The sequence below is a fragment of the Ochotona princeps genome, chromosome 2 (assembly GCF_030435755.1).
Source record: "Ochotona princeps isolate mOchPri1 chromosome 2, mOchPri1.hap1, whole genome shotgun sequence".
Classification (NCBI taxonomy): domain Eukaryota; kingdom Metazoa; phylum Chordata; class Mammalia; order Lagomorpha; family Ochotonidae; genus Ochotona; species Ochotona princeps.
Window position 1 is genome coordinate 122,939,701 of NC_080833.1, and position 27,156 is coordinate 122,966,856.

General features: G+C 39.0%; 1 protein-coding gene across 3 annotated transcripts; it reads right to left on the reverse strand.

Annotated features, from left to right (window-relative positions):
- Nucleotides 1-412: 412 nt before the first annotated feature.
- Nucleotides 413-21,332, reverse strand: SELL (selectin L). Of its 3 annotated transcripts, XM_058660624.1 has the most exons (10): nucleotides 21,188-21,332; nucleotides 20,352-20,433; nucleotides 17,941-18,327; nucleotides 16,489-16,596; nucleotides 12,881-13,066; nucleotides 11,533-11,718; nucleotides 9,953-10,081; nucleotides 5,931-5,979; nucleotides 5,198-5,216; nucleotides 604-657 (listed from the first exon to the last, which is right to left on the reverse strand). In XM_058660624.1, the coding sequence occupies exons 1-8, from the start codon at nucleotides 21,188-21,190 to the stop codon at nucleotides 5,948-5,950; spliced, it is 1,113 nt and encodes a 370-aa protein (XP_058516607.1). In that variant the 5' UTR covers nucleotides 21,191-21,332; the 3' UTR covers nucleotides 604-657; nucleotides 5,198-5,216; nucleotides 5,931-5,947. The 3 variants fall into 3 exon arrangements, with proteins under 3 accessions (XP_058516606.1, XP_058516608.1, XP_058516607.1); XM_058660623.1 differs by lacking the exon at nucleotides 5,931-5,979 and having other exon boundaries at nucleotides 413-657; XM_058660625.1 differs by lacking the exons at nucleotides 5,931-5,979; nucleotides 12,881-13,066 and having other exon boundaries at nucleotides 413-657; nucleotides 21,188-21,330.
- Between the last annotated feature and the right edge of the window lie 5,824 nt (nucleotides 21,333-27,156).

The following is a 27,156-nucleotide window of genomic DNA, read 5'->3' on the forward strand; positions in this document are numbered from 1 at the left end:
TCACGAGGGCTCTGTAAGGTGAGCAAGGCAGATTTCATTCTTATGTTGGAAGCAAAGAAACTACATCTCAGGATGTAAAGCCCAAAATCTTTGGAGAAATTTGTCCCATGAATCTTTACTGGAGAGATGCAACATGGCATAATTCCCAAGATCATGTAGTTAACTTTGGTGCTTGAATATTGAATTTCATTTTTAAGTGTATGCAAGTGTCACAGCCAAGAAATAGTGTGTGCATGAATTGCATGGAATTAGTGGTTCCAATGTCTTACATGAGTGAGACATGTAATCAGGGCTGCCATCCAAGTCTGTGTAAGTGTACATTGTACGAAGCCCAGAGGTACACCACAAAAGACAAGATGGAGCAAAATCAGAAATCTTTTTATTTCACAGTAATCTTTTTTCCCCCATGGTCTTTTTCTTTTCACAGGAAATAGGCTAAAAGACTAAGCTATATAAGTCATTCTGAGGTGGGGCTAGGTGATGGATGAGAGGAAAAGCAGGAACACAAAGAACTGTTGGTCACACGGAACCTTTTCCAAGTGCAATGAAGAAAACACATTTCATCTTCTCTTGGATGCCTTTGAGGGATCCAGTGATTCCTTACCATATACGCCAGGAATTTTCATTCACAGAGGTTGAATTAATATGTCATCTTTGCTGCAAGAAAAGCAAGAGGTTATGCATTAAAATCGACTTTAATAATGTAAAAAGTAATGGTAGTAGCAAAGGCAAGTATTTACCGAAGATGAGAAGAGGAGCCAGGCAATGCTTCCAGGTGGAAACCTTGGACAAGCTGCAGCACATTTTAAGGCAAATGGTCCCTGAGCACTACTTCTCAGTCTTGTGCCTGCCACCCAGAGGTTGTGGTCAATACAGGCAGCCTACGACTCCACAGAGCAGGGTGGCTTATGCCTCAAGTTCACAACCATACTTACAGAAATTTCTCAAGTACAGCTTCTGTTTCCAGACGTAATGTATTTAAAGGACAGTGCATATTGATTTTTAACAACAGAAAATTAAGAAACTAGAAGACTTACTCAAAGGGAAAGTGTAATTGGAGAAAATCAAAACTCATGAAAGGAATGGCGGTTGTTCCAAACGCCAGATTGTGGTGGGATGTGATTTAAGGGAATTACAAGTTTAGTTTTATGATGCAAATGCCTGCTTTGGGTTGATACAACGGTTTTGTTCTTAGAAACAATAGGAGAACCAAATACAATGTGTTTTAATATCATGTTTCAAAGGCAGAACTGGGTTCTGACATTTTGGTCTCAGAATGAACTGCCAGCGTAAACCACAGTTCAGTAGCTGCACTCTTGGCAACACAGAGATAAAAACATTTCTCAAAAATCACATACACCCTCCTCTGAGGTTGGCACCATATCTTCCTGTGTATCTTGGGTGTAGCTTTTACCCAGGCAAAATTTAGAAACTAGAAGCCAAATGAGGTGATAAACAAAAATCTGTTTGCAAAAGTGTCGAAATAATCCAGCAGGAATTGAAACCACAATTACCCAAGCAGTCATTCATTCACTAACCAAAAGCTAATAGAAATTAGCACAAAGCTGTCTGGTGGTTAGCTCAAAGGCTTTAAAAAAAACACTGACACATTGAATTTAATGTGGCAGTTTTCATTTGACCTTTAACTTAGTCTAGAAACACACCCTTCTTCTTCAACCCCGCCTTTTCTCAGTGCCTTCATACAGCACTCTCAGTGAGAAAAAAGATCATGTTACTAGAAGAGGAGATCATTACGACTCACAACTCTAACCTGGGCATCACAAACTCCCAGTGCCAGACACCTGGCACTGTGCCAGAATCCCTGGAACATCTCTGCCATTTGTTCAGTGGCGTCACGCCGGGCACTTTGTTCCTCGGGGCCTCTGATTTCTTACCGAGAAATGGGATATTAACAGCCCCTCCTCTCTCAGGCTTATAGGCAATGTTGAATTAAGACACGTATGATAGTCACAACAATGCCTAGCATGTAAATTACACTTGATAAATGTTTATTATGAATATAACCAATTCCAACATTGTCTTGAAGGAAGGCATTTAACTGTAAAAAGCAAAAAATGTTGGAGCCTTTTATCCACCACCAAGATCCTTTCCAGCTTTATGACTCAATCAGTTAAAATCATCTTTGCCAACAAATGAGCGATATCCCAAGATAATTGAGAAAATAATTCTTCATATTTAGATACTTCTGAACCATTCAAAATCTATGCTTGCCTTCCCTTGCAATTGCTATTGCATAAATCTTTAGTAACTGCCCATTGACTTTTGAACATGCTTGCAAGCTCCAGCACCAAACCTTTTTTTTTTTTAATCAATTTTCCTTTCCAAATTTCCTTTCCACCTTGCTTCTCTCCACACAACTCAGGCTTATCCATCCGTCAAAAAGCAATTCTACCTTCCATGTAGGAATTTTTATGATCACGAATGACTTTTCTTCAATATATAATCTGTCCTCGGTTTTTCTATCCGGCCTCATACTTTTCAGGTTTTATACCTATATTTCAACCTGATCAATGACTAGGGCCTATTCCTCTTGGTGGTCTCAGTAGAATTTAATATTGTGCTAACACATAATCCCCAATAAGCAACTACCAACTGATTTAGTGTGAAAAATCACTGAGCACTAAAATTAATAGGACAATTTTAATATGGCTAATATGGTAACGAATGCTTATGCACGATCAACCGAGTCACATCTTATCCCTCTAGGACATTTTTAAAAATAAAACCGAGTTGACCTGCTCACATCTAGTGGCAATTCAAGCAGATGATACTTGTGGCCAAAAACAGCTCTGGGTAGATTGTACCAGAAAACTTTCACTTAGTGGGTGCAAGTATGAAAGAAATCTTTATAATATCTTGTGGGTTTCCTGCCACAGAGATAGGGAAGCTAAAGCAGGAAAGTGATCCTTTCTTTACCAGGACCTCTTCCACCCCTCAGTGCTATTACAGAAAAGGCAGGGTAACAAACAGAAGAAAATAATTTCCACAGACCTCGAGTGCCCATCGAATTATCCCTTCTCCTTTGTTGCTGAACTTCTTAAAAGACATGATGATATTTTCTGCCTCTACATTCTCATCTTTTTTAAAGATTTATTTATTTTTATTGGAATGACAGATTCACAGAGAGAAGGAGAGGAGCCAGGAGCTTATTCTGGGTCTCCCACATGGGTGCAGGGTCCCCATTCTCGACTGCTTTCCCAGACCCAAGCAGTGAGCTGGATGGGAAGTGGAGCAGCCACCGGTGCCCATAACGGATCCTGGCGGTGCATGCAAGCAAAGAATTTAGCCACCAGGCCATCACTCTGGGCCCTATATTCTTATTTTTATTACTCAGCCCTTAGCCTTCTACTTTCTGTCTCGGTTACTGCACTGAAAATGGTCTCCCCAGTGGTAACTTTGATAGGTCCAGTGGAAACGTACTGGTTCTCCTGGCAACACTGGAAATTCTGTTTCTTTTATCCTTAATATTCATGATCGCCCAGGCTCCATCGCTTCCCTTCTAGCTCTCCGGCAGCCTTTCCTCATGCTCCTTTTCCCACGCTGACTTGTTCGATGTTATTCCTTGGAATCCTTCCCTGATCTTCTGTTCTGGCTTTCATTCTCCCTGGACGACTGCAGCCCCTTCTGGGATGGCAGTGACCTCCTACATCTACGTCTTCCACCTTCATGTATTTCCTGTGCTTTGTATAAATTCAGTGAATTCTGACACCTGATGCTCAACCTGTACAAAACTGAACTCATGACCTTCATCTCCAAAATTCTCCTTTGTTCACTGTTTTCTTCGTTTAATTTGTTCTCCTATGCCTCGCTCAGCAGTAAACCCTACTACCGCTTTCTGTTTTCAGGGAAGAAACATGGCGATTGCTCTGACTCATCTCTTGCACTCTGAACCCACTGACAAACAGATTAAGTTGATCCGACCTCCTCTTATCGCCTCGAGTCCATCCTCACTGCTTTTTTTCTGGACAAACACCATCAGCTTCAATCTCATACTTTAAAATGGAATCAAAATGGATCTCTCGGCTTTCAGACTCACCAACAACCAATATATGCCATGCTTCTGTGCAAGGTGATCCTCTTGAGAAACACAATGAAAGACGGCATGTCTGCTAAACTCCTTTGGTAATATCCCAAAGACCTGAAAACAAAGCTTGTATTCCTCTACACAGGTCTATGAGCATTTTATGATTGAGCATTTAGTGTCTCATCTCTCCACAGTTTCTTAACAGTGCTCTAAGCCACAGCCCACTAAACCACTAAGAACTTTTCAATAATAATTTGTGGTTGACTCAGTAACCATCTTGAATTTCATTTACATTTCAGCAGGACCTCGGTTTTCCAGCTGGGTATGTAATATGCCACCAAAGTCTTGTCTACATTGTTTCTTTCTTTTCTCCTTCTCCTTCTTTTTTTTTTTTTTTTTTTTTTGCTGACACTCTCCCTCCTAAAATTTCAAAGTCATCAGTAAACGGAAACTTAGAAACACTGTGCAATTTTCATTTCTGCCTGATGAACCAAGCTCTTTCACGTGACTGTTATCTCTTCTTGGTATGCTTTGTCTGCAACTAAAGAAACTTGAGCTTCAAGGCCAAACTGTAAAAAAGTTAAAATTCTCTCCTTGGGGAAAATATAGGTAACATTTGCGCTGCTTGCCTTTTACACATATCTGAAGGTCAATTCTGATTAGAGTATTAGCCCTTTGCTTCTCTGTTAGGCACTGAGGGTCTAGAGACTGGAGACATACCTCTGCATTAACTTTTCAAATGTTATTGCATCAAATGTTTCTTGAATACTGTATTGGGGGCCTCATGTTCACTCAGGATGAGAAGAGACATACAAGAGACAGTTTGCAAAGCTTCTGTCCACTAAATATGTACAACAGGGACAATCAGAAAATCTTGCTTTCCATAAACCTCTCTTTCCTTGTAGGATAATACTTGTTCATTCTTTCAGGTCCACTAGTACCAAAATAAATACGTAGGTATATAAAGAAATATAACATAGCTTTTCAGGGAAGTTAATATATTGGTCACTTCATCTGGAAACTTCAGTTGGACTGGAATTTCACTTTTGTAACTCTTTAGCAGTTGATGTGACTATCCTGTAACAGGAAGTCCCTTAACCCAGTAACAGAGGAAATCAACAGGTGTAGCATCTTTTTCAATGGTTACCTTACCTTTTCTGAGATTTCTTTCCTAAAAAATAGAAAAGAAAATAGAGACATGGCATGAATAAAAAGTACATATTTTCAAATTTTAAATATAATCCTTCCCTCTTATAAAAATTTTAATATAGTTTTTTTGAATTTTGAATTATGTGGTACAATTCTGTATAGGCTGGGACTCCCCCCCCCAAACTCCCACCCCCCATCAGGTTTTTCCCATTTTGTTACAATAGTGTAGTCCTTCATAAGGAATCATAATTCTATCAATCTCTTATTTAAGTGTACCCCAACATTGTTGGTGCAGACAATGTCAGAGAGTCCAGCATCCCATTGTCTACACATGTCCAACAGTTTCATTGGGAATCCATCTTTCATCTGCAAGCAGGGATGCATGTTCCATTGTTCCCCCACATCTGTATATGATAGACCCCAATACTCCACCACTATACGTTTTCGTGATTGAGAAGCCATGAAACAAGGTCAATAACTGGTATGAGTTAGAACAGCCACAACAGCAACAACAGCAACAACAAATTACAGCACCATAAAAAATATGCGTCACTGAGTAACCAACACATGAGTGACAAAAAGGAAGGATTATCATCCTCAAAATTGTCTTCTGAAGTGTAGCCCATATAGATAGACCCTGGCTACGTGAGATATTGGCTGACCCAAGATAATGGGTTGTTAAGATACAGACCTAATGCACTGGTTAAAATAGTGGCACCCACATTGGAACACATACATTCATTCAAATAGCGTTTAGGGTTCCCTTGCATCATCCTCAGTGCTCTCAGGAAGACAGATGCCTTGGCTAAAGTGCCTGGTGATCACATTTAATATACCTTCCAAATCTGCCATCTTACTCCACGTGCAACTTCTTCCCAAGGCACTGGCCACTAACACAGTAAGAATATGTAGCAGTACAACTCATGACAGCTCCTATGTGTGAATTCGTAAGAGATTTTCACTCAGGTTTCATGGTTAGGAATGGCACATCTTCATCGCAACAACTCCTGTGTTTTCATCTTACGAAACACAGTGATGTCACACCGGTTTAGCTTCTTCCTTTGGCTGCAAGAAAATTCCGAGCCAGATCTGAGATCACTTCTATAAATTAAATGCTTAAGACTTGTGTCCAAACTTCAACCTCGGATCTAACTTATTTCCCTTTCTTGAACAGTGACTTTATTTTTCTTACTTTTTAATTTGATATGTGGAATGAATTTTGTAAGTTGCTTCATGTTCCCTTTTTAAAAAGAAATCTATAAATAAATGAATTGTAAAGTTGGGGTCCAGAGGAAACAAAGTTAAAAAAAATGTTTTTAAGGGAAAAGAATCATTTGAGACATAGCATTTTGGTATTTCATTGGCTGTAAGCTAGAACACTATACCAGACAAAGGTGAAAGCCAAGCCCTATTTTGCCGCCTGTTATACAATGTGTCTGAACATTTATTTATCTTCTCTAAACGACAACTTCTTCATCTATACAAAGGGAATAATAATTGTACTCCCTCACGAAGTAGAAAAAATGCAAGTGTATTTAAAGTACTTAAATCAAGGCCTAACATTTAGGCATAGTGCTAAATAATTGCTTAATCCTCTAAAGTGTTGGGAATTACTATTTAAGATCTTTTCTTCTGGGACAGGCATTCAGATAAGCATAAAATCCCAATTAGTGTGTCCACATCCCATGTCAGTGTTTTGAGTTTCAACTCCTGCTTGTCTCCTCTTAGAGTAGGTAATACCTCAGGTACTTATGTACAAGAGCCAGACTGAGTTAGCAAGTTTAGCTTGGCATAAACTCAACAATGAAGGGTGCTTGGATAATGAAGCAGAAGATGATCTCTCTCTCTTGCTCTCCCTATCTCTCTCTTTCTCTCATTTCTCCCTGCTTTTTGAATCTAAAAATGTAAATTAATGCACAAAATTTAATTAAAAATCTTTTCTTCCAAAATTCAGCCTGTTGATGACATGAAACAAATGTAATTGAGCAGAGATAACAAGTTGAAATGAATTAACTTCAGGTTCAATCTGCTTTTCTTCATATATTTGTATTTTATTTTTTGAGGAGCAATGAAACAGATCACAGTAGATGAGCAAGAAGCTGTTCTCACCAAGAGGAGCTCTTTTTTTGGAGAAAGAGGAACTAACAGTGGCATGCGTTCAGTTTCATGCCCTGTTCTAACCCCTTGTGTTGGTTCAGGTGAAAAATGCTCCCAACTGAGGAAAACAGAAGTCTCACACATCTGAAGACCAGTGGTGTTAGGGAGCATGCCCACTTTTACTCCCTGCTCCTACAGAAGTTTGATCCTGTAAACAAAGCATGGTCAAAGCAATGGCTACCAGATGATGGAAATGGTCGAGTCAAGGAAAAGCAGACAGAAAAGGGCAGAAGTCATGGCAACTGTGTCTTAGGGTGAGAAAGGCATTCTGCTTGCTGACTTTGTACGGGAACACAAATGGTAACATCGTGGCCAAAATGTTGCTGCTCATTTTTCTTATCAAGCAAGGGCAGCCTCATAATAATTTTGAGAAGTCATTAGACACCCAATTCCATGTTGATTTGATTTCTTTTGGGTTCTTTCTGTTTCCTAATCATTAAAAAAAATCTTTAGACGGCAACCATTTTACTTCTTTTAGTAATGTTGATAAGACTAGGTAGATAAGGTTAATTTTTTAAGGACCTTCAGTTCTTTAAGAATAGGTTAAATGGCTGTTGTGACACAAGGCTGCTTTGAATTTACTGGAGCTTATGTTGGGAAATGAAGTCTATTTTTGAATATTTAATTTTATTTCCACATTTTGTAAGTCCTTTATACACACTGATTCATTAACTTTAACTTTTAACCTTGTGAATGCATCAGAGACATACTTGTTTGACAAAATCCCTGTCTAATAGCCTGGGAACCTAGCCATTATTATTAACACAATCTCTGTGGGGAAAAATAATCTCTACATCTTAAAGACCAACCTAGGACTAAAATTTTTGGAAGACAAAGTCATTTATTTCAAAGTTAGAGATATTGGTCGATGTCTCTCAAATGTATCTAAATGTTACATTAAAGACACATCAACTTCCCTATATAGTCAGTGATACTTTGGGGCTTCTCTTCTCTTTGTTGGCACAACCGTAACCAACTGCCCGCTCTCTATTTCCTGTTTGCCCCACATTGATTCCCACAGCAGGGGTATGCAGTTTTCACGTTATCACGTTGAGATCTTGTACAGAAATGACTCCAAGGTAAAAAAATGCAAAAACAACCCTACTATTTTTTCTCATCCTTGCCCATGAAACAGTCTTACCCAACAAATCCCTCACAAAATACACACATCTTTGATTCTCTTCTGAATATATAAACATTTACTGAGGGATTTTGGAATTTAAGAATAAAGCCTCCTTATTAAGGTAACTTACAACTCATAGATCCTTCAGGTGATGTAGGGCACAGTGGGCATATTGGTACCTCCTCTGTTTTCTACTGCCTTAGTTCTGTTACCACCGGAGGAAGTCAGAAGTATGGGAGGAGGAGAGGGTTTCTATATTAGGGTCAGGCTTTAAGTTTCAGTCTTTGCAGAATATCTAACAGCAGGGTTGCCGGTGTTTTCCCAGTACTGTAATCACCTTAATGAAGTTCTTGCACTTGAACAGTGCCCTCACCGTTTGTCTTTCAGGGTCATCTAGAACATTAACTTAACACCCTTTATTCTAAAATGCAGAACTATCAGATTATAGGGGGAAGATCTTTCAAGATGGTAGGTAATAATTCTAAACATTGTATGCCATGTTCAGCAAATGGAACACACACTGGCAAATATGACAGAAAGTTAAGTTAATGTAGTATTAACCGACCCCACATGAAAGCAGTGCAGGTCAAGTGGTTAGTAGTTTTTTTGAGGTTATCCGTGACTCCAACCCTTAAAATCTGTATCCCAAAGGATGCCCCATGTCCATGAATTTCAAGTCTTGAATGGCTCCACATGGTAAGTTTGGGCAAAGAGGACAACACATGGCCCAGACCTGCTATGGACTGTGGCTCTGCACTGGTAGGTTTGTCCTACTTTAAGGCTTGGACACACTCAGGATGGAGGTTAGGGGGGAGTGATGCTGTTTTCCCTGAGAATACTCTATTATTATTCCAGGCAACAGATAGTAACTCCTCAAGGAACTCTTAATTTTCTCTGTCTTGCACATTCCAGGAGGGAGTAGAAGGTGTATACAGTGAATTTGAGTGGAGTTGTGTGCTTGGTGAATAGATACAAGGAATAAAAGATGGACATTTCTCCCAGAGACAATGCAACTCCCACATCAGGTGACAGACAGGTATGCGACTCTTATAAAGGTCAGGTATTTGGAAGTAGTCCTTGGATATCTCAGTTAACATTACATTCACTTCTCAATGGAACTGCAATTCTGAAATCGACAACATGTCGGCTATAAGAGGACAGAGTTTATGCATCCATTGCCTCCATTTGAGAAAAGGATCATTAGACTAGCTCATCAGCTGGAACTACCCCCAACGAAAGGTATTCTGAAGATAACAGATACTTCTTAAATATCTGACAAGGAACAAAAATCAACCAGCTTTCTTCAATGAAGGTTTGCAGTGGGCTGACTAAGCCTAAGTCCCAAGGACTAAAGACACAGAACATAAGGCTCAGAATTGTGCTTCAGTTTATTTTGACATTTAACTTTCTCTGAATTTCTTTTTTTCCTTTTTCCCTTTAAAGTTGTATTACTTTCATGTAAAGTTAAACTTACATACCTTTTCTGAGTCGCCTTGCCAGCCAAATGATAAATGCCAGCCCACAGAATGCAGTAACCACGACTGCCACAGGAATGAAGAGGGGGTTATAACTGCCCTCCTTGATCATGGAGAAACTTCTGTCCACCTCTGCAAGAAAAATCAGTCAGGCACATAGCATGATCTCCTTACGCTGTCTTGGCATATTTGACTTTTTCTACCTTATGTTTTCCAGCAATAGCTCATATGATGCCATGTGACAGATTAGAAAACAGACATGGGAGGGCCAAGAGAGGTCCACAACAGGTTCTCTATGCCTACAAAACCCCAATACACAGATTTGTGCTTCATGGGATTCCTGGTAGCATTTCTAAAATGCTCGAGAAGTAACCCTGATTGCCATTTAGTTCCATGGTCTTGTTAAGTGATTGGAATTGTGAAACACAAGACAGAATCTGGAAAACTGAATATCACATTGGAAAAAAGTGAAAGTCAACAATATGAACCGAGCATTTTTCAGTAATGAAAGGAACTGTTAGTGCTTTTAAATAAAACCAATTATTCAGTTAAGCAAATATGGTTTACCTGTCAAGACTTGCAGTTTCTATCATTCAAATGATACAATCTTACCATTTCCATGTATCCATTAAGAACACATCTATATCTCTTCTTACAAACAAAAACTAAGTTAATTTGGAAGTCATCACTAAAAAGGCAATAATACAAAGAAAATCTGTCTTCTGATACCAGTAGCCAGAAAACCTTGACTTTTCATTGGTCCTGAGTCCATGTGCTTTAATTCTCCATATTACTTTAATGACCTCTTGACTGTACATCCACTCCTACACCCTAACTCCATAATGGAAAGAATTTGTGGGCTCTTAGAGGATTCATACATAACATGAAGAAATAGACACTAGCCAATCATTAAAAGAAAATGCCCCCAATAAGCTTAACAAATACTTCTCTACTATCAGCTGGCCTGATTCCACTCTACTCTACTATGGTTACACAGAAGGCATATTCTGTTGGTGCTCACACAGATCCTGTCGCTTAAAAGCTTTTATCATCCAAGCCAACGATCTCAGGGAAACACATTGGTCATCATTCTTTCACATGAAAATGTAGTATGCTTTTATTTTAGCATTTACTTCCAGGAACTGTGTCAGTTATTCTAACATGTGGAAGATAAGTCACTTCTTATGCACTGATTTGGAAGTCACAAGCTGCCACTGATAATTAAGACATAACCACTATTTGAAGAACTAGGTAGTTATTGGCTAGTCACCAATAGTCTTGCTGAAGTAGCTAAATGAACTGACAGAGAAATCAGATGATAATAGAATAGAAACCCAGGTAAGAAATGAATCATGAAAGACAGTGGGTTAAGATTTTTAAAGTTTTGAGTTGAAAAGATAATGAGTAAAGAAACAAATGTCATTAAAGGATGAAACGTATTGTGGTAATTTCATGCATGTTTTTATTTAGTCCATGTATATTTAGCAAAATAAAATTTTGAAGTTTAGCATGCTTTCCCCACAACCTGTTTCTTCTTCAGCTCCACCTGTAAGTTTTTGATGTATGAGGACAAACTTACTCACTTTGACATTTTGGGCTAGGACTATCCCAGAGTCCAGATGATCCACACACAGTTTGGTTATTCCCAATTAAGTCAGATCCTTCTGAGCAGTCGAAGGTGCATGTAGAAGTAAATCCAAAGACAGCCAGAGGATGATGACATTCCATGGTCCCAAAATCAGGTGCTGAGAGCGGCTCACACTGAATCACTTCAATGCAAACAAAACAAAGAGTACTTCTGAATAAGACACTCCATTGACCAAATGTTTTTACCCAGATCTGACTGACGCAACTGTGGAACTATCTGTAACATATTCCAAATTTCTGACTTCTTGAAATTACTCCCAAAATTCATCTTCTTTGATAATTTGCAAGTGATGGATCAAGGAAAAAGACCAGAGGGGCCCGAAAATACACTTGAAGAAGGATGGCAATTCAAGGTTGCTGTATGATCTCTGCCTCAAGAGTGCTTTGCAAATATTCTCAATGATTATAGAGAATTTTCATTCTGTACATATTTAAAGTTTGCTCAAACTGTTTTGAAAAGAATTACAAAGTTCTCTGAAGCAAGTCCAACTTGCATAGATTTTAGCAGGTAGGTTAGTTTAGTTGCATCATTTCAAAACAGGATTTGGATAGTTCTTTCACTACTTAAACTAAGTGAATCAGGAGCATAAACATAGAAAATGCAATCAAAACTTCACAAACTCACAAGCTACACATTTTCTACTAAGAGGATAAACTTGGCAGTCAAAAGAAAGAAAGAAAACACATTTTTTTCAAACAAACAAAAGACAACAAGATTGTGTTTTTGTTTTTCATGGAAGCTATTCCTGTAAAGGGTCATGTGGAAATAAAGTGAAGGTTGATTTTAAGAAGAAACCACATAAAATAATCAAGAAAGACCTCTAACCCCTTGAAAAGGAAATTGGTTGGTGTTAAAGAAGATGCCACATGACATAAGTGTTATTGAAGGGAGAGGAACAAAATTTGACCAAGATTCAGTAAGACTATTTATGCCCTGACAACAAGAAAAATAAAATGTGAAATAAAGAAGAAAGGCAGTACCAACACACTCACTGTATTGCTGTAAATCATGTTACACACTATAAACTTGAAAGACATTAGGTTGAAATTTTTATTTGGAGGTTTTTATTCTTAATTTTAATTAAGAATAACCTAAATAAAATTAAAAAGTAAGAAAGAAAGAGCAAAAAGAACCTCTTTGAAAAGCATCATAGCATAATCTAAATTAAGTTAAGCTGTGCTCCAAAAGAGGAAACAGACATTTGGGCAAGACTTCACTGCATTTTCTCAGACTGTGAACACATAACAAAGCCAAGACAAAATCTCTAGTCCGAGATTACTCACCTTGGCAGGCTGGTTCTAGAGATGACCAGTTTCCAAACGGTCCACAAGTGGTCTCTTTGACCCCAATTAACTTTGTTCCCTCAGAGCAGTTGAAGTCACACTGAGAGTAGAAGCTGAAATTCCCCAAAGGGTGAGTGCAGGCCATGGTACCCAGCATTGGGGTCTCCAAAGGCTCACACTGAATCACTTCAATAAAGAAAAAACAGCAGTTGGCTCCTTAAGCAATCCTAATTATACATTAGCTAGTCTTCAGATGATTATTTTTGGAATTATCTGGAGAAAGAGCTGTTAAATAGATAGAAATGTTAGCTGGAGTGACCAGTTCAGGCAGGAAGTAACTCTGGGACCAGAGCCCCTGAAGGTGAAGGAGTCCTGGGAGCAGGAGATAGAGAAAAGGTGAGTCTCCACAATGGGTCTTTACGAGAGAAGGTGAAGCCTAGGAAGGATCTCAGCTTCAGTTCTATCTTCCTCCTCCACTCTTGCTCAGTTCCAGAACTTTAGCTCTTTTGCTTTCACTAATCCTCTCCAAAAACTGTATCTATTTCTCCTCACTGATTGGCAATAGACCAAAGGGATGCAAAGTCTTTACACTTAAGTCCTTCCATGCTATTTGAGGAAATACTGGAAAATTCACACTTAATTTTTTATCAATAAAATGCAAGTGAGAGAAGTTGGTTTTGTGATGCAGTGAGTTAAGTTGGACGTAAGAAACAAGCATTTCATATCAGAGGGTTGGTTGAGTCCTAGCTCAAGTTCCCAACAAGTCCCAGTTGCTCTGCTTCCAGTGCAACCTCCTGCTAATTTGACTGGAAAGGTAGTAGAAAATGAATAAAGTGGGAGCCAGGATGAAGTCCCTGCACCTGGCTTAGGTCTGGTCTAATCCTATCTGTTGCAGGTATTTGAGGAGTGAATCAACAGATGGATGCTTTTATCTATCTATCTTTACATCTAACACCCTGCCCTAAAAATCTTAAATAAGAGCCAACCTTGTGATTTTTACTCCTGAGATGTCAAAGAATAAATAAATTCAAGGAACAAGACAAAATTTATATCATCCATATACAATAAAAGTCTAAATTAAATTAAATTGTCTGACTCAGATCCCCAAACAACTTCCTGATGTAGAATAAAAATAGTCCTAATCCCACAGATTCATTAATAAATGGGACACATATCAATCTTAAGAAAAATTCAGCAGCTGTGGAGATAGACAAGTAAATAAATGACCTCAACAAATGTGGAGGAAAAGAGCAAGAAATACATGAAGTTTTAGAACACAGAATAGGGACATTTATGCCATCCTGTGGACCAAAGAATGATTTATGAAAGAAAATGTCCCTGAACTTAAAGATGGTGATATAAATTTTTTAGGTTTATTTCTTTATTCCTTTATTTATGACTTTATTCCTTTATTTATTTTGTTTCATGGCTTTTCATTTAAGGGTTTGTAGATGTGAAGATAAAATGCAGTAAGCACCTCTACTTCCACATCAAAGACGGACTATCAACGAAACTGTTGGATATATCTTGACAATAGGCTGCTGGACTATCTGACATTTCTGTATCCGCAATATCACAATACACTTAAATGGCAGAATTATAGAGTTATAACTGTTTATGAGGGACTATACTATTGTATTATATGGGAGAAATCAGCTGGTGGGAGGGAAATTGGGGAGCACGAAAGGAAAATCCCAGAGCCTATGGAATTGTATCATAAAATTAAAAATAAAAGAGGATGGAGAGAGAGAAAGATGAGCAAATCAGGTCCCCTAACAATCAGGAAAATACAAATAAAACCACATTGAAGTTCCACCTAACTCCAATGAAACTGGCCTACATTCATAATTCTACTAATAACACCTGCTAACATGGGTGTGGGGAGAAACGTATCCTCCTTCACTGTTGGTGGGAGTGTAGGTTAGCAAAACCACTATGGAAGTCAGTATGGGGAGTGCTAAGAAAACTGAAAATTGACCTGCCGTATGATCCAGCTATCCCACTGCTGGGAATATATTCAAAGGAAATTAAATCAGAGTATGAGAAAGAGAGCTATAATCCTATATTTACAGCAATATAATCTAGAATAGCAAAGACAAGCCATTGCCTGTTGAAAGAGGAGTGGATAAAGAAACTGTAGTTTATCTACTCCATGGAATATTATTCAGTCATTAAAAAGAATGAAATTCTATCATTTGTAGCCAAATGGTCCCAACTAGAGATCATTATACTCAGTGAAATGAGCCAATCTCAAAAGGACAAATATCATATGTTCTCTCTGATACAACACAATCTTCATGCAAAACATAGGATCAGTAGATACACAGGCAAACATGCATGTACATATCTTCATCTAGAGGAACTGTGCAGTAAAAACTCTCATATCAAGAAGTGGAGATACATTGCAGTATGCATCTCTACTTCTGAATCAAAGATGGACTCCCGATGAAACTGTTAAATCGATCCTGACAATAGGATGCTGGACTTTCTACCACTGTCTATACCAACAATGTCAGGATATACTTAAATAGCAAAAAGATGGGCTTTTGACTATTTCTGAAGGCCCTTGCTATTTTAATAATATGGAGGAAATTAGTTGACGGGGAAGAGGAGAAGGAGAAGGAGAGAGGAAAATCCCTGAGCTTTTTTTTGGAGGGGGGGGGAGAACCCAAGTATCTATGTAACTGTGTCACATAATACAATGTAATTAATGAAGTTAAATAATAAATAATTAAAAAAAAGATTTAGTCAAATGAAATAAAGAAGAGCAAGTATGCTAATCATGTGTGAAATGATAAACAAGGCATCTGTGGAGTCAATATGATACAAAGAACAAATGACAATTAGGGAGAACTACAAATATGATGATGTTTCTGGAAGGAAAAAGAAAGTAGGGAATATTAAGAAATGTGATTTGAGAGAAAAAAATTAAAACAAAAAACTGCTTCAGTGAACATCGATTATATAGCAAACATTACCCTAGGCCTTGAGGTGCTTAGATTTCATTGTGTAGGCCAAATGATAAGCAGAAATGAAAGGGTAGATAGTTACGAATGCGTGTTGTGTTTTTGTTCTTTTTAACTGATCAGCCTGCCAAAATAGTATGAAAAGTGTATTTGAGGAGAGCTAATTTAAATTTGTGGAACTCATCTAGGAAACTATTGCAAAAGCCTTCAATAAAGATAATTAAGCGAAGGGTTGGCAAGTAGGAGACAAACTGAAAAGTTATGAAAATGTATGGTATTGTTGCCTTACATAAATGTTATGAGAGGCTCTCACTCCAGAGTCCTCATATAAATCACCCACGTGGTGATGCCACATATTCCGATTTAAAAAAAAACATTGAAACAGAACGTTGGATGAGCACTTGCTTTACCAGCTCCATGTTCCTGTGGTACACAAAAACATTTGTTGAGAAGTGAATTGAAATGTCATGCTGAGTTACCAAATATTTACGGAAAGATAACGTTGTGAAAGAACAGCCTTCTGATCAAAACTTCCCATTTCTCAAGGACAGCTAGTATCGTTTCTGCACCAACCAGTTTCAATGAGCTATAATGATTCCTGTGACTTTACATAAAAAAGAAACAATGAAACAAACTGCTCACCAAACTGGCACTGGGGCCCATAGTACCCCTCATCACAGCTACAAGTGTAGTTATTGATGACTTCCACACATTCTCCATGGCCGCTACATGATTCAGGCTGGCAGGAAGCTTTATGGAGGTCAGGGAAAAAAAATAATGTTAAGGTGAACACATCTTATGATTAAGAGCAGACATAAATAACTTTGTGCCTGATACTATTTTAATATGCGAGAAAGGTTCAATTTGTACATTCATAGCATAAAATTGTATACTAAATATCTATATTATGGAATAGACACATAGCTACAGACTTCCATTTTATTTTAGAACAAATTTACTGACACTGAAACTGCATAACATTTTGGAAAACAGCAGTATACATCAAAACCATTGAAACTATTTGTAATAAACAGTACACCCAGATGACCTAACCTCATTCATTTTTGCAGTCTTATTTGGAATCCCATTTCTTTATGGAAAGTACTAAGATTTAAAGATCCAAACTTGATAAAGTAATAATGCATCCAATTTAGAAGAGACCCAATTAACTATATTTCACGGGGAAAATGATCTAAAAAAACAGCTTTTGAAATCTTCATATATTTTTTACAGAAATTTTCTTCTTTCAAAGTTTATTTATCTAAAAGCACAGTGATAGAGAGGGAGAGACAGAAAGGAGAGAACTTCTGTCTGTTGGGAGACTCCCCAGTTGGCTTCAACAGCCAACTGTTGAATTGGAGGCTGTAACTCCAACATCATCTCCCACACAGTGAAAGTGGCCCAAGTACCCAAGACACCTCTGCTGCCTTCCCAGGTGTATTCTCGGGGAGCTTGATAAGGAGCAGAGATGGAACTTGAACTCTCCTTTGATATGGGGTAATACCATCACAAGTGGGAGCTTAACTTGTGCACGACAGCTGCCCCCCCCCCGCCAAAACTTTCATACACAAAACTATTCCAATGTTTTGTTGTCTACAATAATGTAAAATTAGACTAAAGAAGAAATAGATTTGAGGGGGGACGAATCCCAGCCTATCCAAAATTGTTCCAAATAATTCAAAATAAAAATATATTTTAAAAAGAAGAAGAAATAGAGAATCTCAAGCCCCACTTCACAGTGAAGAAACTAGGGTGCTACAGATATAAGTTCTCCACTGACCCAGATTTCAGCTCCCATTCTGTGCCTTGTTGTTAGGGCTACTAATATCTAGTTCTTCATCCTCAGTTTCTCTAGGTGGTGATCAAACTTGATGTAACTTGATTTAGGGGTGCAGCCTTGGGAGGTGGGGAACAGCCTTACATACCAAAAATGTTCAGAAATGACTTGACTGAAACTTAGACAGATAGTTGGAATAGTTATAGATTGAATTAGGAGCCTCTACCACTCTCCAGGGTTCCACTGGCTCAGACTAATCATTTTGCTAGCCTGGTTGCCCCCATCCCTGAGGCAGCACTGCAGACTGCCCACCCTACCTGTGTAGCAAAGGGCTGCCTTCCGTTTTTGACAGGAGTCATCATTCCATTTCCCCGAGTCTTTGAGCCTCTTGATGTAGATCTCCACACAGTCTTCCTTGGACTTCCTGTTGTTGGGTTCCCCATCTCCCCAGTTCTCCGCTGCTTCAGTGAGAGACTTGTTGGTTCCCACCCATGTCCACACGTTTCCTATCTTCCGGATTCCTATCCAGTAGTAAGAGCGACTAAAGGGCAGCATGTTTTCCAAATACTCAATTTCCCCCTTGTTTTGTATGGCGACTAAATCCGTGTAATTTTCTTGGCAGAACTTTCGAGCCCTTTCCCAGTTCATGGGTTTTTCAGAATAATGATAAGTCCAACAGCTGATTCCATGATATTTCAGAAAATCTGAAAGACATCAGTGTGACCCACATAAATTGCCTAATATCCCAGCTGCAAGGAACCTAGCTCCAATGCAGGCTGAGCCACCCAACATGAGGAAATCCAGAGCCCGAGAGTATAAACAATCACTTCGCCAACACTATTAGTTGTTACCAGATCTAAAGTAGGATCTATGTCTCTGATTGAATGAAGAACATTTGTATTCATAATTCTATTTTCCACAAATTTGGTTATAGATTTACTGCTATACATATATATAGCATTATATATATATAATGTTTTATATATATAGTGTCTTTTATAAATAAGTAAAAATCTGTATAGATTTACTGCTATATATATAGCATTATATATAATGTTATATAGCATTTTATATATATATATAAATCTGTATAGATTTACTGGTATGCAATAATTTTTGTCAAAATTCTTGTAAGTAAAATGTAAGGACTATAGTTTGGGGATACCCATCTTTTTCTGATTGGTTAGCACTGACTTAGAATGATTGAGGTGAAAATTCAGCTAATTTTAAAATGTGTAGTCCATATAAATTTCTTTAGCTCTTCTGTTAGGCAAGAAGCAAAATAAACAAAAGGATGGCATATTAAGTCACCAATTTCATATAAAATATAACATTTTGTTGCAGGAAAAGCATCAATCAATAGAACAAGTCTTAATTATCTAAACACCACATAGCAAAGAGAAAAAAATTATAAAACAAAATAATGTAGGATTATTACATCAGTTACATCATTTTCTTAATATAAAAATATTCAATGGTTGGTTTTTAATTAACATATGAAGATTTCAAAGATAATGAATTTGAAACTGAATTAAACACACAATTGCACAATAACCCTATAATACGTGCCATTGGAAGTACAGCATATGAACTATATGAAAAATAATAACATGGGAGAGTAAAAAGCTTTCAAATCTGTCAATATTTATTGAGTCTTCACAGTGCAAGATAAGCACCATGAATAAATACCCAAAAAAGATCCAATTCTTAAGGTTTTGTAATAATTTTCAACAAGAGACAGCAGTTGTAAACAAAACAGCAATGATCTGAATTAAATGAAATATATAAAAATGGAAGCAGGAAACAGATATGGCTCATGGATAAATAGCAGCATGTTATAAATGTTCGCCCTAAGTTTTGGTGGGATATCCTGCCACAATGTAAGTTCAAAGGCAGAAGAAAAGTGTTGTGACCACTGCTGCTTCCTCAGTGCCTCGGGTAGTGTTAACCCATTGTAGTGTCTCAGAAAGAATATTGAATGAAACAAGCGTTTGGTTCCCAGCTTGCACAAGACACATATGCCGGATCCAGCGGAGTGGCCTAGCAGCTAAAGTCCTCGCCTTGAACACCCCGGGATCCCATATGGGCACCGGTTCTAATCCTGGCAGCTCCATTTCCCATCCAGCTCCCTGCTTGTGGCCTGGGAAAGCAGTTGAGGACGGCCCAATGCATTGGGACCCTGCACCTGCGTGGGAGACCCGGAAGAGGTTCCAGGTTCCCGGCTTCGGATCGGTGCGCGCGGGCCCGTTGCGGCTCACTTGGGGAGTGAATCATCGGACGGAAGATCTTCCTCTCTGTCTCTCCTCCTCTCTGTATATTTGGCTGTAATAAAATGAATAAATCTTTAAAAAAAAAAAAAAACAAGACACATATGCCGTAAGACACTTGTGTTAGGGCACAGTAACAGTACTTCCTTGGCCAGAATTGAAGAATCTGTACAGCCTCTGAGTGCCTTATCAGAGATTTCTTGGTTTGCCTAAATCCTGCATAACTGAAGGCTGTTGTGGGATTTGACCCTTGCAGCAAGGAGGGTAGTAGGCAAAGACAAGGTTAAGAGGCTTCTAACAAAGTACTAAAGGGAAGAGGGAAACTAGGGATGTTTCCAGAAAAGATGGAATCAACACCCATCTACCTTATTCTTCTTGTGATTATGTACCCACTGGGTTTTTAAGAAAAGTTAACATGGGGTTAACAAAGGTTTTCGCAATATACAGTTACCACAACATACCACAAAAGAGTGCTACCCAGACCCACAGCTTGAAGATGTTCCACAATGCCCTCTGAGGGTTCTGACATTTCCACGGAAATATCTGCAAATAGACAAAGTTACATTTAGATCGTACTGCCACAGTACAAATTCACTCTATGAGTTCCTTAAAATTCACAATAAATCACCCGTGCCTGCTAACCCTGTCCAAAGGCAAGAGATTTCTCATATGTAGATTAATAAAAGTAATCTCAAATATACCTCAAAATTGGTACATAAATTTGTCATATTTTATTCTCAAGTTGCAATCATGGTTTCCACCATCTTTTTTTTCTACATTTCAATATTTTTTAGTACTTGCTTTTCTACTGAGATGTTAGATCAAACTATGTAATATTTAGTGTGAATTGAAAGTGTTCTTCGTCATTAGTGAACCAGTGCTGTTAGCTCACATTTGATTATTATGTGTCCATACCCTAAATATCAGAAAAAATTAAGTAATTGAATAGTCATCAGGAAAGAAAAGCAGCTTATTTTCCCTAAATATTAAGAGACACACTTTTGTGCAGCTCAAATGACAAAACCACAGACTACTGTCTATCTTAAAATTACGTTTTCTGAAGCCTGTGAGCCACTGAGTTTAGTTGAAAGATTACTAATCTCAAGAGTGCCTCTTCAAGAATCTTTACCTGACACCAAAAAGAGGAAATCAGTACCTTTGGGACAACCTAGGTCCCTCTTTTGAGACTCTGAGAGCATTTTAAGTTTCTATCTGTGTTCAAATCAAACACAAAACGAGCTCCTCCTGTGCCTTTTCCACCTGCGAAGCTGGAAACCTTTGAGACTGAATGGCTCACCATGGCTTTGCTTGGTCCTTCTTGCGTTCTTCTGCAGCCCTTCAGCCTTGCAGCGCAGCCCTGAGGATCTCTGAGTCCTTTCTCAAAGGCAGCCTGTTGTGCTTCAGAGTGCCTGGGCAGTGTCACCACAAAAACTTAGTTTTTCATTTCTGTTACCCAGTCTCAGTTCTCCCTCCCCCTTCCCCAACCCCTTCCTCTTCACCACCCTCCTCTTTCACCATCCCTTTCCTAGACTGGCTTGCATCTCCTTACCACTTAGAAAATACACACTGATGGTTATCAGGCTATTGCTGCTCTGTTATCCCTTCTTTCCCTCCCTCCATCTTTCCATACTTCCTCCTACCCTCCTGTGCATTCTCCCTTCCACTGGCTCCTTCTCCAACTTTCTTCCTTTTTCTTATTTGTGCTGTCTGCCCACATTGTCCTCCCACATTCTTCTGTTTTCCATAACAGTAGACCAACTCTTGCCTACATGTGATAGATGCAAATAGTATGAATCAAAACTATATTTTGGGCAAATTTGTGATCTGCCAAATTTCAGCAGAGCTCACCAGCATGTTGACTGTTTCAGTTCCTTCTCTTCTTTCTTTCCATGCTCACCCCCTAGTGGAGGTCCTTGTCAATGATCCTTTCTAGAGTTCATGTTAAGAGAAAAATTGAAAGTGCTACAACAATCACCAGATTTATATTTTCAGAAGCTAACTACTGAGCTGTTGAGCTCAGCAACCCATATTCATCATCTCATCCTAGCTTCATAACATTCCATTGAGTACAACTATCTGAAGTTTTTAGAGTTTCTGAAAGGTTTAAGAAAGTTACCTTAGTCATTAAGTTATTAAGGAGACACAATTTGGGTTTTGAAGGAGTCATTCTAAAGCCTGGGCTCCCAAACATTAAGCCGAATTGCTTAGAAAACACAGCAAGATGAGAACCAGTCTGCAGAGAATGAGACCTGTGAAAGTGCCAGTGATGCTCTTATACTCCAAAACAAATGGGTAAATCATTTCCTCCAATTCTTTCTTCTTAAAAAATTTGTCCCCAGCTGCAGACAACTGCCTAGGTTGTCTTGTACCTTGGCAAATGTTACACTGCTGGGAGAAAAGCAGTCAGTGGCTGCTGGGCATTCTGGGCCTGAATGATGCCAATTTGTTTTAATTCCATGATAGTTCTATAAACTCCAGGATTTCCCTTCCCCCCCCCAAGTCTACGCCCCTGCCGACATGCAAAATTTCTTACATGTCATTACAATAGTATAGTTCTTTGCAATCAGTCATAAGTCCATCATTCTGCTATTATCCTTACATTGTAGGCATGGACACTGACAAAGAGTCCAGCATCTATTGTCAAGATACATTCAACAGTTTCATTGGGAGTCCACCTTTGATTTGGCAATAGAGATGCGTACTGCATTGTAGCTTCACATCTGTATGTGATAACCTCTACTATACATGCCAGCAAATGAGAAGCCATACAACAAAATCAACAAGAGAGAGAAAAATAGAAAATTTATAACAACATGAAGTTAAATAACATGTTATTGAAAGACTAATGTGTTGCTGAAGAAATGAAAACGAAAACTGAAGACCTTCCTGAAGCAAATGATGCTATTGTGTGGCCTGTGAGTCAGGGAGGAAATTAGTAAGAAAAACAGAAACTTTATGTTGAATGAGTAAAAAAAAAAAATAGCAAACCCCAAAACAGTAGTGAAAGGGCTATTGATCTCGTATTTTCCAAGGAGGCTGCATTATATCAGAGAGAACATATGATAATTGTCCTTTTGAGATTGGCTTATTTCACTGAGTATAATGATCTCTAGTTGGGACCATTTGGCTACAAATGACAGAATTTCATTCTTTTTAATAACTGAGAAGTATTCCATGGAGTAGATGTACCATTGTTTCTCTATCCACTCCTCTTTCAACAGGCAATGGCTTGTCTTTGCTATTGTAGATTATATTGCTGTAAATATAGGATTACAGCTCCCTTTCTCATATGCAGATTTCATTTCATTTAGATATATTCCCAGCAGTGGGACAGCTGAATCATATGACAGGTTTATTTGCAGTTCTCCAAACACTCTCCATACTGGTTTCCATAGTAGTTGTACTAGCCGACACTCCCACCAACAGTGAAGGAGGGTAACTTTCTCCCCGCATCCAGACCAGCAGGTGTAGCGTTTTGAATGTAGGCCAGTTTCATTGGAGTTAGGTGGAACTTCAATGTGGTTTTCATTTGTGTCTCCCTGATGGCTAGGGAAGCTGAGCATCTTTCATATGTCTATTAGCCATTTGAACTTGTTCTTTTGAAAATTGTCTGTTCATTTCCTTTGCCCAGTTCTTCACAGGGTTGTTTGTTTTACTCTTGCTGAGTTTCTGAAGCTCTTTGTAAATTCGGGATATTAGTTCCTTATCAGTTGTGTAGTGTGCAAGGATTTTCTCCAGTTCCGTTCATTGATTTGTCACTTTGTTGATAGTCTCCTTTGTTGTACAGAGCTTTTTAGTTAGATATAGTCCCATTTGTTTATTTAGGTTTTGACTGCCTGTGCTTTTGGTAACTTTTCTAGCAAGTCTTTCCCTATTCCTGTATCTCGGAGAGTGCTTCCTATGTTTTCCTCTGATAGTTGGATGGTTTCTGGGTGCAGATTTAGGTCCTGGATGCATTTACAACTGATTTTTGCGTAAGGTAACAGATGACAACTTCGAATCTACTTTCCATCTTTGTGAATTGGCCTACTTCTATACATTTCATGTGAATAGAATTATATATTATGCTGCTGGCTTCTTTCAATTAGTATGTCACTTTAAGGCTCATCTACACTGTAACATGTATTAATAATTCATTCTTTTTATGATTAATGTTCCACAGTACAGACAACTGTACACTAAATTTTGACAGAATCCCCTCACTGTGTTCTCAAGAATGGTTGCAATAAGCACAAGATCAATCCTTGCAATTATAAAGCCTGTATATAAAATCTGTCATGAAAGAAAAGTAAGTAACCAAACCATTTGGGGCCAATGTGTTGTAGTGGATAAAGTCATTGATTTTGAATCCCAGCTGTTCTGCTTCTCATCCAGCTCCCTGAAAATGTGCCTGGGAAAGCAGTGAAACATGACCCAACCGCCCCTATCACCAATGTGGGAGACACAAATGAGGTGGTGACCCCCTCACTTTGGCCTGATCCAGTTCAAGACATGGCAGTCATTTAGAATGAACTAACAGCTGGAACTTATCTCTCTATCTCCTCTACGGCTCTGCCCTGCTAAGCAAATACATAAATAGTAAGTATATGAATAGTTTTTAAAGTTTTGTGTTTTTTTTGTTGTTGTTTTTACTTGAGAAATCAGCGTTGCACAAAGAGTGGGAGACACAGAGATCTTCCATCCACTGGCTCTCTCCCCAAATGGCCACAACAGCCGGAGCCAGATCTCCCATGTGGACTCAGGGACCCAAGGGCTTGTGCTATTCTCTGTTGCCTTCCTAGACCATAAACAGGTAACTGGATGAGGAGGCAGAGCAGCTGGCTCACATGGGATGTCAGCATTCATGGATGGAGAATTACAACACCATGCCAGCCCCAGTACATAAATACTTTTCTAAATATGAAGAATGTTGTGATAAAATTGAAAAATCAGCATTCGTTGAATCAGTGATATGAATTCAGGAGCTAAGTTAATGTGGTCCAAAGATGCTAGAAATTTGATATGAGAACAGAACTTTAAGTGTACAGAAATGTGAAGAGGGTGTACATATATTTGATAATGTTCACAAAATTTCCTCCTTCTGCTAAAATAAAATGACTTCAGAGGGTATCTATTTCCTTTTCTCTGACAAGGGTCTGAATTGCTGGCATGTTCTGGGGATATGATGCAGTCAAAGGGCTTGTGCAAACTTGACTGAGCGTCACTTTCTCAACAACAACACAAAAACCCCTCTGAATATATCTGTAGTTTTAAAGCACGGTAGAAATGCCAGCGGTGACTAGAGTAACAAAGATAACAAAACATAAAAAATAAATACAGAAACAAATAGAAAAACTGAAACATTGGGGAAATTAGTGCTGGAGAAAAGGGGTTGGGGAGGTGGTGAGGGAAATCCCAGAGGCTAAGGAACTGTATCACAAGATAACTATACATACGTGTGTGTGTATATGTATATATTATATATATATAATAAAATTGTACACAAACATAAGAATAATTCAGCAAGTTGCAGATAATGGAAGGATTTTGTATTAAACGAATCTGCATGTTGCTTCCCAGCTTCATAATCCTGATGTGCAGATACACATTAGCAAATGTTCCGAAGACCGTGTTTACATTTAGTTTTCCAAAAAAAAAATCTTTTTTTCTCTTTACGTTGTAGGTGAGAACCAGGACAAAAATCACTTTTTGCTCTCTATACCAATAGTACATTGTTTGTCATTTGGGTTCATTTTAACTAAAGTTTCACATGAACAATTAAAAAAAAAAAAGAAAAAGAAAAGCCTCCATCCAAACATAGTCTTCTTTAGAAAATAAAAACACCATGGATAATTTATAGCCAAGTCAGTGAGGGGGAGACAAAAGACAGGAAGTGATCCCTGAACTTTGCAGAGGCTTGAAGGATGCCGGAGTGACGAAGAGTAGAAAAGAAGGGGTGGTTGGTAAAGTAAGAGGCAAACCAGGTTAAACAAAGTGAAAGTGGAGAATTGGTTATCAGTGCCAATGACGAGTTAGGCCTCGGTGAAAATCATCTCAGGGAACTGCCATGGTTGAAAATTTAGGTGGCATTTGGGCCCGGCACCGTGGCCTAGCAGCTAAAGTCCTCACCTTGAACGCCCCGGGATCCCATGTGGGTACCGGTTCTAATCCCAGCAGCTCCACTTCCCATCCAGCTCCCTGCTTGTGGCCTGAGAGAGCAGTCGAGGACAGCCCAAAGCTTTGGGATCCTGCACTTGTGTGGGAGACCTGGAAGAGGTTCCTGGTCCTGGCTTCGGATTGGCGCAGCACTGGCCGTTGCGGTCAGTTGGGGAGTGAATCATCGGACAGAAGATCTTCCTCTCTGTCTCTCCTCCTCTCTGTATATCTGGCTTTCCAATAAAATAATAAATCTTAAAAAAAAAGAAAAAAAAAAAGAAAATTTAGGTGACATTTAACAGAGAACCTGGGGGCGGGGTGGACATTAGGTGTAATCCTTACGTTCTACTTGGTTGGGATGCATACATTCTTTATCAGACTGCGTGGTTGGAGTTTCAGATCTTGTTTCTGATCCAACTTCCTGTTAATGCACACCCTGATGTGTACCCCCTGGGATGCAGCAGATGTTGATTCCAGCGTCTGGGCCACATGGAGTTGCAAGCTCCCAGCTTCAACTTGGCCAGCTCTAGCTGTGCTGGGCATTTAGAGAGTGAATCTGTGGATGAAAGATCTTTTTTTTTAATCTATATCTCTCTTGAATCTGTCTCTCTCTGCCTTTTAAGTAGAATAAAAATAAATAAATATTTTTTGATTTTGTATTTCCTTTTTGAGGGGGGTGCATTCCCCCGTAGCCTCTGATTAGGGTGAAGAGGATCGGGCATAGAAGAAGGCTGGTGGGACAAAAGTTTCAGGTTTTCATTTTTTTCTTCTTCCTGTGACCACAGGGGAGGGGTGGGGGAGAAGCCACTCTTGCTGTTAAACTACATCAGCACCCAGGAATGGGGGATGGTCACTCAGACCAACCCATCCCCAAACACCTAGCCCTACATATACAGACAGGTGCCACCATCTTGTCTAGCCTCGCCTCCCTCCAGCCCTGGTTCTTGTGCTCAGCAATGATAGGTACACCTAGCAGGGGAGTGCCCACAGTTTCTGGTCAGGCCTGCTTCCAGCCCTGAATTTTACACCTGCCAGGGGATACTGCAGTCCAGCCTAAAATGACTCACACCCAGCTCAGGCACTTGCCAGTTGGTACAACAGCTCAGCTTGGCTGACCCACACCCATACTGA